The 12,242-nt window shown below is 40.7% G+C and overlaps 1 protein-coding gene across 2 annotated transcripts in view; it reads right to left on the bottom strand.

Annotated features, from left to right (window-relative positions):
* NADK2 (NAD kinase 2, mitochondrial) overlaps positions 1-12,242 on the bottom strand; it is a 1,215,936-nt gene that overhangs the window by 493,144 nt on the left and 710,550 nt on the right. For both annotated transcript variants that reach the window (XM_044069966.1, XM_044069965.1), the window contains one exon: positions 9,870-9,953. In XM_044069966.1, coding sequence (XP_043925901.1) covers positions 9,870-9,953 — 84 coding nt within the window. The remainder of the gene's footprint in view (positions 1-9,869; positions 9,954-12,242) is intronic.

Here is a 12,242-nt window from a genome sequence, read left to right as displayed (position 1 = left end):
GTACTACATGAACTACAAAATGAACTGGTACCTCACCTAAGTGTCATGTTGAATCATGCCCTCACCTCAGACTTCATGCCCAGTGAGTGGCGCACAGCTAGATTTATCCCTCTCCACAAGGTGGGATCCACCTTGGATCCCGGGAACTACCGTCCCATCAGTCTGACAAGCCTGATCTGCAAGGCCATGGAACGTATTATCATGGAACTTATAAACAAAGACATTGGCAACCTTCAAACACTGGACCCCACACAGTTTGAGTTCATGAAGCGCCGATCTTGTCTCCTGAACCTGACTGACTTCTTCAAATCAGTCTCCAGAGCCGTGGATGAGGGTAAGGCAGTACACACAGCCTATCTGAACCTCGCCAAGGCCTTTGACACCATCCCCCACAATGGAATCACAGGATAAACTTACTAAGCTGGGCATTAATCCCTACGTCACTCGATGGGTTGCCAACTGGCTTACTGACAGAACCCACACTGTAAAAGTAGCTGACTCCAAAATCCAGCTCCAGACAAGTGACAAGTGGAGTACCTCAAGGTTCAGTCCTGGGACCTCTCTTGTTTGGCATCTACTTCTCTGAAGTACAGACCAACACTAAGGGACTCTGGCTAACAAAGTTCGCAGATGACTGCAAACTGGGAGCCATTATTGAATCCCCAAATGATGTGGATACTCTACAAAAGGGCCTTACAGAAACAGATGCTTGGTGCCAGAGCCATGGGCTCAAGCTCAATGACAAGAAATGTATAGTTATCCCCTTTGGGAAAAAACATGTACCCGTGAATTACCACATAGGTGGCAGTACACTAAACACTGAAAGTGTAATAAGAGACTTAGGGACACAGGTGGGCAGTGGTCTCACCTTCAATAACCACATCGCCACAAGTCAGGAAATCTTTCTCTAAAGGCTTTTCATCGAGAAAAAGGAGGTCACTGTCCCACTGTACTCATCCCTCATTAGACCCATTACAGAATACATCACCCCATCTGGTATGTACCTCTCAAGACATCTGCAACAACTGCAAAGGCTGCAGAAATACCTCACTAAAAGAATCACAGGCCTAAAGCAGATGCCCTATGCTGACTACCTTAAAAAAGTCCAGCTATACTCTGTCGCATATCGTCTACTCCGAGGCAATGTCTGCTTAATATACAAGGCCATGTCAAACCCAGAGCTGTTGGACATGCTGCACTTAAAGAAATCCCAATCCCTCAGAGCCACATGCTTCAGGGATCTAAACCTTGTCATCACAATAAACAAAACATGCTGGAGGGATAGGTTCTTGACCCAGAGACTCCCCAGACTCTGGAATAGACTGCCCATACATGTCAAGCAGAGCACCTCTTTGGCCCTCTTCAAAAGGAACCTTGATGATTGGATGGGAGAAAGGAAATTCACCATGGGGATCACGTCTGTTGCCTTGCTAGACAGTGGTCCAGGGAAGTATATAGTGTGGGAAGAAATAGCCAGGGAATTGATATGGCTAGGCTTGTATAGGCCCTATGGCCGATAGCCTAGTACCAACCTATGATGCAGGAGCCCTTAAGGAGGAAAGAGAGGAAGCCAACCCAGATAAGAAATCATCAGAATGCACTGGGCCACAGCTATTGAAGGTCGAGGTCCCCAGAGGAAGAGACGGCTCAGAGAAGGACAAAGTAGGAGCCAACACCAACTCTGAAGACATGGCATCAATCCCTTGGAGCCAGAACCTGCTCTGCTCCAATAAAATCAGAGTCGAGATGGTCTGGGACACTGTTGGGGAAAAAGATATTCCCCGATCCGACGCAGATCCACTTGGGATCACCAGGCCCTGCAACTCCGGAACCGGATGGATCAGAGGAGGAGGGGGTTGAGTATTTGGGGTCGGAGCTCTCACAGATCCAGCATGGGTCGGACAGGGCAAAATCCTTGGCTGGATCTGGGCTTTGAGGAAACTCCTCATCATCTGATCCGTTTCTGGGTGTGAGAGCCGTGACAGCAGAGATGACCTAGAGGATAATAAAGAATGGGTAGACTGCACCAGTGACGCACCAGTCTGGGCAGTCTGGGCAGGGGAGGGAGACTTATTCCATCGTGGAGTATGGCTCCAAGGTCTATGACATGGGTTGGAGTGGCTCGTGGTCTGCTCCGGAGAACAGATGCTATGGATCTGGATACCCTCAGCTGGCTCTGAGATACCGCTCAGATCCGAGGTCAATGGACCTCACAGGGCGGGAGGTTTAGCCAGTGCCGACTAAAGTGCCGACTCCACCGGAACAGAGGGGCCACTCGGATCCAGAGAGAAAAGTAGAGTAGATGGCTCTGATAACTTCCTTCTCTTTTCAGAAGTGGAAGCTGATGTCCCCAGGGAAGCAGAGGGGGATCACTTCTTCTGGGAAGGAGTCTGGACTCCAGAGGCAGGAAGAAGCCATCTGAGGATGAGCTTATTTTTCCTATCTGCCAGGGCCCTGGGACTGAATGCTGGGCAGACATCGCAAGGCATATCCAGATGCCCTGGGCCCAAGCAATAAATGCACCTCTTGTGGACATCAGATTGGGGAATCTTATGCCCACAAGAGACATCTTTTAAACCTGCAAGTTTTTCTGGCATGTATGACATGACTAAGCAGACAAGCTCGCTCACGCACGCACACACTGACAGAGCTAACACACAGAGGCCAGTCACATGCTAACACTACTTCCTAAAACAATTACAAAACAGGAGTAAACTTTTTTTTTTTAATAGAAAGAACTACTAAAGAGAGAGAGAGAGAGAGAGAAACCAGGAAAGGGTGGGAAGGACATAACACCTGTGAAAAAACTACTGGAAGCATTAAGGGAGGGGAGACAGAACTACACTACACTAAAGCAAGAGAAAAATAGAGGAAAGTAGAGATCAAATTTAAGAAAAGAACAGGGAAAAATTAGCTACCTTGGAAGCAGAGGCTCAGAATCGTGTCTGGACCGTAATAGCATCAAACAAGATCTGAGGGTTTGAAGGGAATGAGGCATCATGGGAGAGGGAAGAGTTTGAGTCTCAGTTCATATGTCTGAGAACTGGCCGGCTTGGATCGGAGGATGGATCTGAAGACCCATTTGTGATGCATAATGAAATGGACAACATCAGATCCTACCTTTAAAGTAACTTTGCTTAAGAAGAAAGTAATAAAGCATCAACAAAATTTAAGAAAATGGAAGATTTTTCCCCAAAGGGAACTTTTGTCCAACAAAGAAAAGCATGAGCCAACAGTTGATCTTCAATAAGCTTCACTGGAGCGTACTCTTCAGTTGCAGTAAAGCATCGGATGGCTTTGCTCCCAAACTTGTCTTTTACTCATCTCAAGCTGCTTGGCAGTTTGGGTGTGTGGAAAGTACCTTAAGCTTTGGAAGCTGGCCGGCTGTTATATCTTTGTCAGGACATAATCCATACAGCCAAGGCTACTACAATAGTGATCAATATGAAGAACATCAATGTTACCATGTAGCAAACCTACTACTGGCCGATAAATTTAGCTCTAAGTTAACCTCTCTCTCCCTTCCATCTGTTCCTCAAGATATACCTGAAACTGACTTGCCTCCACCTATCACACAAGAACAAGTCCTAAAAGTACTATCAAAAGCTAAAAATACTGCATTGATGGGTCCTGACAATATCCTTGAATGCATCTTAAATAGAATGAAGCACAGTTTAGCCACACTCCTAACAACACTGTTCAATCTCAGCCGCCATACAAATGTTGTACCAAGTGAAGACAGAACAGATGTCATTCCCCTGCTTAAGGGAGGACCCATTTGGCATCTACTTTTCTGAAATAAAAACCAATGTCAATGGGCTCTGGCTGACTAAGTTTACGGATGACTACAAGCTAGGAGCAGTCAATGCATCCCCAAATTACTTGGTCAACATGGAGGAAGGTCTGCCTCAAATAAATAACTGGTGTCAAAAATCATGAACTGAAACAAAATGCCAAAATAATTATTACTGTATCCTTTGGGAAGTCATCTACCCCAACAAACTACCACATTAACAATACACCAAGCATTGATACAGTTCCTCAGGATTAGTGAACTTATGTGGACAGTGACTTACCTTTTGACCAACATGTATTTGTTATTGTAAGAAAATCCTTCTATATTGTGCCTAGATCTAGGAATGTCAATGTCCCCTTTACTCAAGCATATTTGGGCCAGTAATTGAACATAATGCCCCCTTTGCCGTGCATCTGCCCAGGCACATGCAACAACTGGAATGTCCACAGAGATACCAAAAGTATACAAGGTCTAAACAACATGTCCTATATAGACCAACTCAAAGCCTCTTCACCATACTCTGTATTCTACAGACTGCTAAGATGTGACCTGTGTCTGGCATATAAGGCATTCTTCGACCCATTGCTGTTGGATTTACTGCACATCAGCAAGTCAAATGGCATCAGACATACTTGGGTGTAGGGATCTGAACCTCTTCTGCAACACCAATGGAATGATTTGGAGAGACAAGTATTTTTCGCAGACGATACAGCTGCTCTGGAACAGACTCCTTATTCACATAAAACAAAGTTCATTCCTGTCCATATTCAAGCGCAACTTAGATCTATGGATGTGAACCAAAAACAATGTACTTTAGGACTGCCCCTGCGCTACTAATGGACAGAAGAAGCTCCTAAATGCTTTATCCTATGCATGGGCCACCTCAAATTATCGAAGGTATGATCCCAGTTATTCTCATTATGGGTAAATATATAATCATCAACCATGAAATGGGTGAGGCCAGTCTATAACTAAATGGGATAGGTTATTTTAAGCACAAAAGGGAACTTGGCTAGGCTTAAAATGGCCCACAAAGGTAGCCAGCCTAGCACTTACTTATGTTTGGGGAAAATTCATGGTGCCTATTATTTAGCTATTACTTTACAATGTTACATTTTCACTATGCTTTCCTAGAAATCCACAAAAATCCATGTAATCACAACCTTGCACAATATCAGTTATTTTGAAACTACACAAAAAACACTTCCTCTCATCCAAACTCTGCAACTGTTTCATATTCACAGGCTGAACTCACTTAAAAACACTTTCCCCATCCACTTCTACATCCTTGGTTGCTCAACAGTCCCGTTTTACTCTTTTCTAACTTCTTCCTGTACTATCTCTACTATAGAAAAAAACACAAAAACCACAATCTCTTCATACTACTTTTGACAGCAAATCTCCTTTGAAATTCTTACATGAATGCCAATACTTCTTGTATTCAACTGTAAATTCTGAATAAGCAGTTCAGTATGTCATTGTAAATATCAGCATGTCCGTGTTTATTACTAATCTGTATCTACATTTTACTGTTTAATCTTTATTTTCATTATATCATTTAGAATGCATTCATCCTAAAATTTTGTGTTGTAAATATCACTGGAGCTTTTCTCCCGATGTCTATGCTGAAAATGGTAAAATTCTTTCCCAGTTGGACTTTCTTGGTTTAAAAAGCTAATATATAAAATTGGCTCATTTCAATATTAATCTCTTTTTATTTGCAAAAAATCTGATACCATCATGTTATTTTGCATATGCTTGGTGAGCCCTGAGGGACTTTTCTAACGACCGTGTTTTTAGTGGCTGAAGGTAAATAAGACTTTTTTTTTTTTTTTTTTTTTTTAACATTTGTTGACGGGGAATGTCCGACTAGGTTCCACAGAGCCTGTTTTCAGCGGAGGCCCGGGGAGAAACGCTCCAAAGACTCATGTTACTTCTATGAATGAAGTTGGTGCAACTACTCAATCAGGTTCCGATGGTCAGTCATCTGAGGCTGTGAATGTGAATGAACTGCAGATGGGTTCTTCGGGCAGAAACCCTCTGTGAATAACAATTTAAATAATGACCACATAATTGAATCTTCTGGTACAATATTAACATCTAATCATACAGCAGGTATTAAGTCACTGGATGTCAATGCAGACACTTCAGTTGAGAGAGAAAAAGATTTTACACAATCAACAGCCCAGGTTTTTTCATCTCCCACTCTTCCTTTTCGGAAGATAGATGCTTCCAGGCATATGAGCAGAGGGAGGAAGAGGAGACTTCCGTCCCAGGAGAGAGGCTCTGGTCAAGACCTGAAATGGATGTGGAATCTACAGATAACATGAATTCTCCAATATTTAACTTTTCTGGTAAGAAAATGTTGATATGTCAGGAATCTTTATTGAAACGTGGATTAACATTCATACCAGCGTCCAATTTGGACTTTGTAAGCACTGTTTTGGACATTAAAATGTTTGCTCACAATGTCATGCTGAAAATGTTATTTAAAGGCAATGAAACACAATGGACTGGTTTTAAAAAAACAAGCACGTTTGTTCCCGAGCTGCATTCTGTTCTTGACACTTTTTGTAATGTATGCGAAGTACAATTGAAACATCTTGTTGAATATGATAATAGAAATAATAATGATAGTTTTTTTAACTTGAATGGTAATGAATATAGAGCCTTACGTGATCTACAAGATGATAGTTTTATTACCATTTGTCCTGTTGACAAATGTGGCGGAATTGTCATTTTTAATACGGTGGATTATACTGGCTCTATGCTTAGTATGCCTAATGATACTCAGGTATACAAACAAGTCACATTATCACACATTGGCTTGTTTTGTAACAGAGTTTATAAATCTTTATATGATTGTTACTTAAGTAATTTGATTTCAAAAGCTTTATTAGACTATTTAATGGTGATCAATCCTGTAGTCCCGGGTCGTTCAAGGTTTACCCAAATTGCATAAAAATAGACAACATCCACCTTTTAGACCAATAGTTTCTGTTCAGGGATAGTTAACATATTCACTGTTTACTTATGTTGAAAAGAACTTGAGACCTATAGTGAATAGTTCGTCATATGTTTTGAGAGATACGCGACAGTTTGTGTTAGATCTAAACCAAATGGTGCATGATCAGAATTCAGAGTTAAGGTATAGCTATTTGGTATCTTTAGATGTGAACTCGCTGTTCACAATTATACCACATTCATATGGGTTAGAAGCAGTTAAGGCTTATTTTAACAGTCACAGTACATATGATTTGAAGAAAGTTGACTTTATATGCATGCTGCTTGAATTAATTTTGGAGAACAATATTTTTTTGTTTGATGACAAATACTATTTGCAACTATATTACATAGCTATGGGTACACCCTGTGCCAATAGCTAAGCCAATATGGTTTTAGTGTACTGGGAGGAAAACTTTGTATTAACTAACGGGATGTTTACTAAACATATCTTCTTTTACAGAAGATTTGTTGATGACCTTATGCTTGTTTGAACAGGTTCAATGGATGGATTAGTAGATTTTTTAAAATTTCTTGATAATACCACATGTTTTCTGAAGTTTACCCATTCAGTTTCTTTCTATGAGCTTTTTAGATGTTAATATTAGGAAAACTGCTAGAGGGGGTTTCTCTACTGAATTATATAACTAGGCATGTCGTAGGAATAATATTTTGATTAGAGATAGTATGCATCCATCTTACATATATAAAAATATTATAAAGGGTCAGGCTATGCGTATATCAAGGTTAGATATGGAAGAAGGTAAATTTCGTGAAGATATTGAAATATTTAAAAATTAATTGTTGGCACGTATAAGCCCAAGGAAATAGATGAGGGCCATCGTGAAATGAAGGGCTTGAGGCATACTAGGGCTAAACCTTACATGTCAAATGAAATTCAATATCCCTCTCAGGATGTAAGTAACAGACATAATAGGGATGCTGTACCTATTAGGCTACAATTTTCTAATAGTGTAAGTAAGGTCCGGGAAATTATTACTTGGAACTGGTTCATGTTTTAGTCAGATCCAGAGGTGTCCAATATAGTGGGGACAAACCCTGATCTGGCTAAAAATAAAAGGAATTTGAAGAGTCTTCTGTGTCAACCCAAAAATGTTAGAACTATATCACATGTTGATTCTAGATTAGAACCATGTGGACAGTGTAATATTTGTAAGGTGTTTGATTGTGACAATATGTTTATTCATACTGTTACTTCAAAGGTTTATAAGTTTAGAGCCAAAGCCAGTTCTATGACCAGAAATTTGATCTACTTAGCTGTCTGCTCCGTTTGTGCCTCATTCTATGTGGGCATTACTAATCGCTCACTTAGAGAGAGGGTAAGGGAACATTTGGCCGCTATTAAAAATAATGAACCTGAAAGAAGTGCTTTGGCTAAGCATGTAATGCACCATGATACAACCCATTCTTTTACATTTAGAGTAGTGGAGTGCATAATTGAAAGTCCTAGGCTAGGTGACATAAAAACTAAAACACAGCAGTGCGAACTTAAACGGATAACTGAATTTCAGGCAGAACGGAGGCCAGGGTTGAATGCTAGGACATCAATTAAACCATATTTAAAGGTGAGACATTTTAATAAATAGAGCTGATTTTATGTTTCAAATATGTTTTATATGTTAGATATTTGTGTGTGTGTATATATATATATATATATATATATATTTACTGTTTTGTTTACTGCGGAATATTTAATTTGTTAATTGATTAACTGTCAAATATATATATATATAAGGAAGTGATGTAATTCATGTTCTATGGTCTGAGGAAGCATCTTGTTTGATGTGAAAGCACTAACCTTTGAATTTAACGTTTTTTTTAACTTTTTCTGTGTTTCTCCACTTCATTTAGTTTGTTGGATATGCTTGGTGAGAGCAATTTATTTCAACTAAAATCTAATATTAAGTGAGAATCTGCTAATACATAAAATATTATTTTTTGTACAAGCCTGATAAGGTTGCAATATTTATTAAATTGAAATAACATGGCTATGTTTCCAGCGTGAAACAACTAAACCGTAAACTAACAATGTTCAGGTCACCAGGTACTTAAACTAACAAATCCAGAATGTAGCAAAGTTCACAGAAATACCACGGTACAGCTAGAGTAGCAACAAATATCCATGTGTAATATGATGCACTGTTTAATGCCTGTGTTTACTAAGCAGTACAACACAATACTATACACAAGCAGGAATGTGAAGAACTGAATCAAGATAAATACATACTACCTAAACACTTTGAGAAACGGAACATTTTGAAATGCACTGAAGAATTACAGTTTTAACTCCTACCTGCCAACCACCTCATAGTTTGTTGTTTTACTTACCACACCTCTAACTTTGACAGCTGCAGTTGAGCCACAGTAAATTTCTTTTCATGTTGGGCCTGAACATAAATTATAAGGCCCAGTGCACTTAACTCATAACAATATGATTAAAAATAAATAAATATGCTAAGTTTGCAACACACAATCTGGTGATGGATTGCTAAGCCAGAATATGAAGGCTAGCTTTATGTAATTAACAAATGCAGCCTTCTTAACATTCAACCATTTCAAACATTTTCAAATACTACTTTCCAAAGACATTAGCAAAGTCAAATGAGCCAAACATGCAGTTTATCATCAGCATTTGGAACACAGTTAGAAAGTTACCTTCTCTCAACAAAGACATTCCCGTCTTGCACAACAAGTGTGTTCAGGTATATGGTAAACTTTGTGAAAATTTTAATTTTCCTGTTATAATGGAGGAAAGAAATCTCCAGAATGCAGCATCCACTATCCACTTAACACAATTTACTTGGGAACAAAGGTCCCAAAATCACAGAAGGTAGGGTCAAAATAACTTCAGAAGCAGCCTAAACACTGTTTTTGCAGGTACTGTGATAACCAAAATCTGGTGTGGTTTGCCTTATTTTTCCAATAAATTTCACTCATTACATGCATCACTCCTACTTTAATAAAATGACTTAGTAGCTCTGGTGTAAAAATAATCAAGAGATTTTTAACACCTAAATGTATATCCCAGGAAAGAAATCTGAAATCATACCTGAAGTGTCCAGAACAAAGCTTCTGTAATGCTTCTGAAAAGGAGTATGTGTAGTGTACAGGCAAACACAAGTGGCCTTCTGACCTGAGAAGTGAGAAAATACTGCTGTTTATTATAATGAATTTATACAACCCCAAACCCTTTCCAACATTTTCTCACATAAACCCAACAATTTCCACCAATACAGGAGGACCAGAAATTTAATGTAACATGACAAGAGGTCTACATATGTTGAAAACATCTTTACAAGTCATCTGATCAAGTTATCAAACCCAAAAAGAAAAGTACTCAGAGTACAGATGTGTCAGTTTGGAGCACAATGAGAAGTTATGTACTTACCATAACGTTCCACGTTAGTTGTCTTCTTCTCGCCTTCTTTCTAGCTGGATGGGTTCGGAGCTGAACCTCGGCTCCGACTCGGCCTAATACTAAAGCTCGAGAGCTATTTTTACCGGCTCGAGGCTATGCTATGTCCCATAATGCTAGGCGTCATATACCCAGATCTCGTTTGATAGGTAACACTATGGACATATATGCCCCACCACAACAGAGAATTAATCCACCTAATCATAGATACAAAAAAGAGAAAGCTATATATATATATATATATATATATATATATATATATATATATATATATGTGTGTGTATATATATATATATATATATATATATATATATATATATATATAAACCCCTCTAGAAGAGCTAGCAAAAGGGAGGGAGCAAGGGAGCTAGCTGGGGAAATAACTGAGGTGGCAATAATTCTCACAAGGTATTCTAGATCTTCCCAGGCTAGGGGGATGGAGGGTGGGACGCAAGAAAGAAGGCGAGAAGAAGACAACTAACATGGAGCTGGTTTGATTTTCTCATCTGCTTAGTTCTATCCAGGTAGAAGCGTAATTGACAGTGAACGTCCAAACAATGTAACTTTCGTTCAGCTCTATTGGTGAAATTTGGGAAGAAGACTGGAAGATCTATGGTCTGATTCAGATTTTTCTCTGAGATTATTTTGGGTAAAAAAGACGGATTAGTCCCAAGTGATACACTGTCTGTGAAAAACAAGATAAGGAGGGCAAACGCAAAGGGCTTGAAGTTCCGAGACCCTTCTTGCTGAGGTGATGGCTATTAAGAAGAGTGTTTTCCACGAGAGCAACTTCAATAAACAAGAAGCCGCCGGCTCAAAGGGAGGAAGAATTAAAGAAGACAGTACCAAATTTAAGTTCCACGGTGGGGGAGAGTCCTTAACCGGGGGCCTAAGTAAAAGGGTTCCTTTTAAAAAGGCTTTGCAAAGTTTGTGGACATGATGCTGGTCTCTGACAAGCCAACGTGGAAATTTGCAATAGCTGCCAGTTGAACTCTGATGGTAGCTGAGGAGGAGCCCAATCGAAAGAGTTCTGCTAGAAACTCTAGAACTGTCTGGACAGGAGCCGTAAAGGGGTCCACGTGTTTTTCCCCTGCCCAGACAGAGAAACGCTTCCATTTGCTAGCATAAGTCTTTCTGGTAGTAGACTTGTGAGAAGCGAGGATGATATCGCGAACTGGTTGAGAGAGAAGGGGAAGCTTGGCTAGGGTTAGAAGTGGAGTAACCAAGCTGTGAGGTTGAGAGATCAAAGGGACTGATGCAGCCCTCCTGATTGATGGGTCAGAAGATCTGGCACTGGGTCCAGATGCCAGGGCTGCTCCAGTAGATGGCGTTGCAGGAACGGAAACCAAATTTGTCGAGGCCAGTAAGGGGCAATGAGGATCATCCTGGCTCTCAAGGCAGTTGCTTTCTGGATTAATTGAGTAATCAAGGGAAAGGGGGGGAATGCATACAGAAGACCCTGGGGCCAATCGTGAACTACAGCGTCTCTGGGGGGTAGACCTGGGAGAGGGAAGAGGGTGAAGAAGTCTGGGCACTTGCTGTTTAGAGGTGTTGCAAAAAGGTTGCAGCAAGGCTGACCCCACCTTCTGAAAATTCTTTCCGCTACTGTCTGGTTGAGACACCACTCGTGAGGCATGAGAATGGCTCTGCTCAGTCTGTCTGCTATGACGTTGGACTTCCTGGGAATATGCATTGCTACCAGAAACCGTTGAGAAGAGATCGCCCATTGCCAAAGTCTGAGTGCTTCTCGACATAGGGGGTAGGATCTGGTTCCGCCCTGCTTGTTGATGTACCACACTACAGACATATTGTCTGTTTGAATTGCCATAGTCCCGGTGGGTAGAGAGTCCTGAAGGGCCTGCAACGCTAAAAGTACCGCTCGCATTTCCAAGACATTTATGTGCAAGTGGTATTCGAAGGGTTGCCACGTGCCCTGGACTGTCCTGCCCCGAAAATGCCCCCCCTCACCCGATCAGGGACATCCATTGTCACAGTGACAACAGGAGG

Source organism: Protopterus annectens, chromosome 1.part0 (assembly GCF_019279795.1).
Source record: "Protopterus annectens isolate FY-2018-M chromosome 1.part0, PAN1.0, whole genome shotgun sequence".
NCBI lineage: Eukaryota > Metazoa > Chordata > Ceratodontiformes > Protopteridae > Protopterus > Protopterus annectens.
Note: the sequence above shows the minus strand (reverse complement) of the source record. Positions and strands in the feature narration are given on the sequence as shown.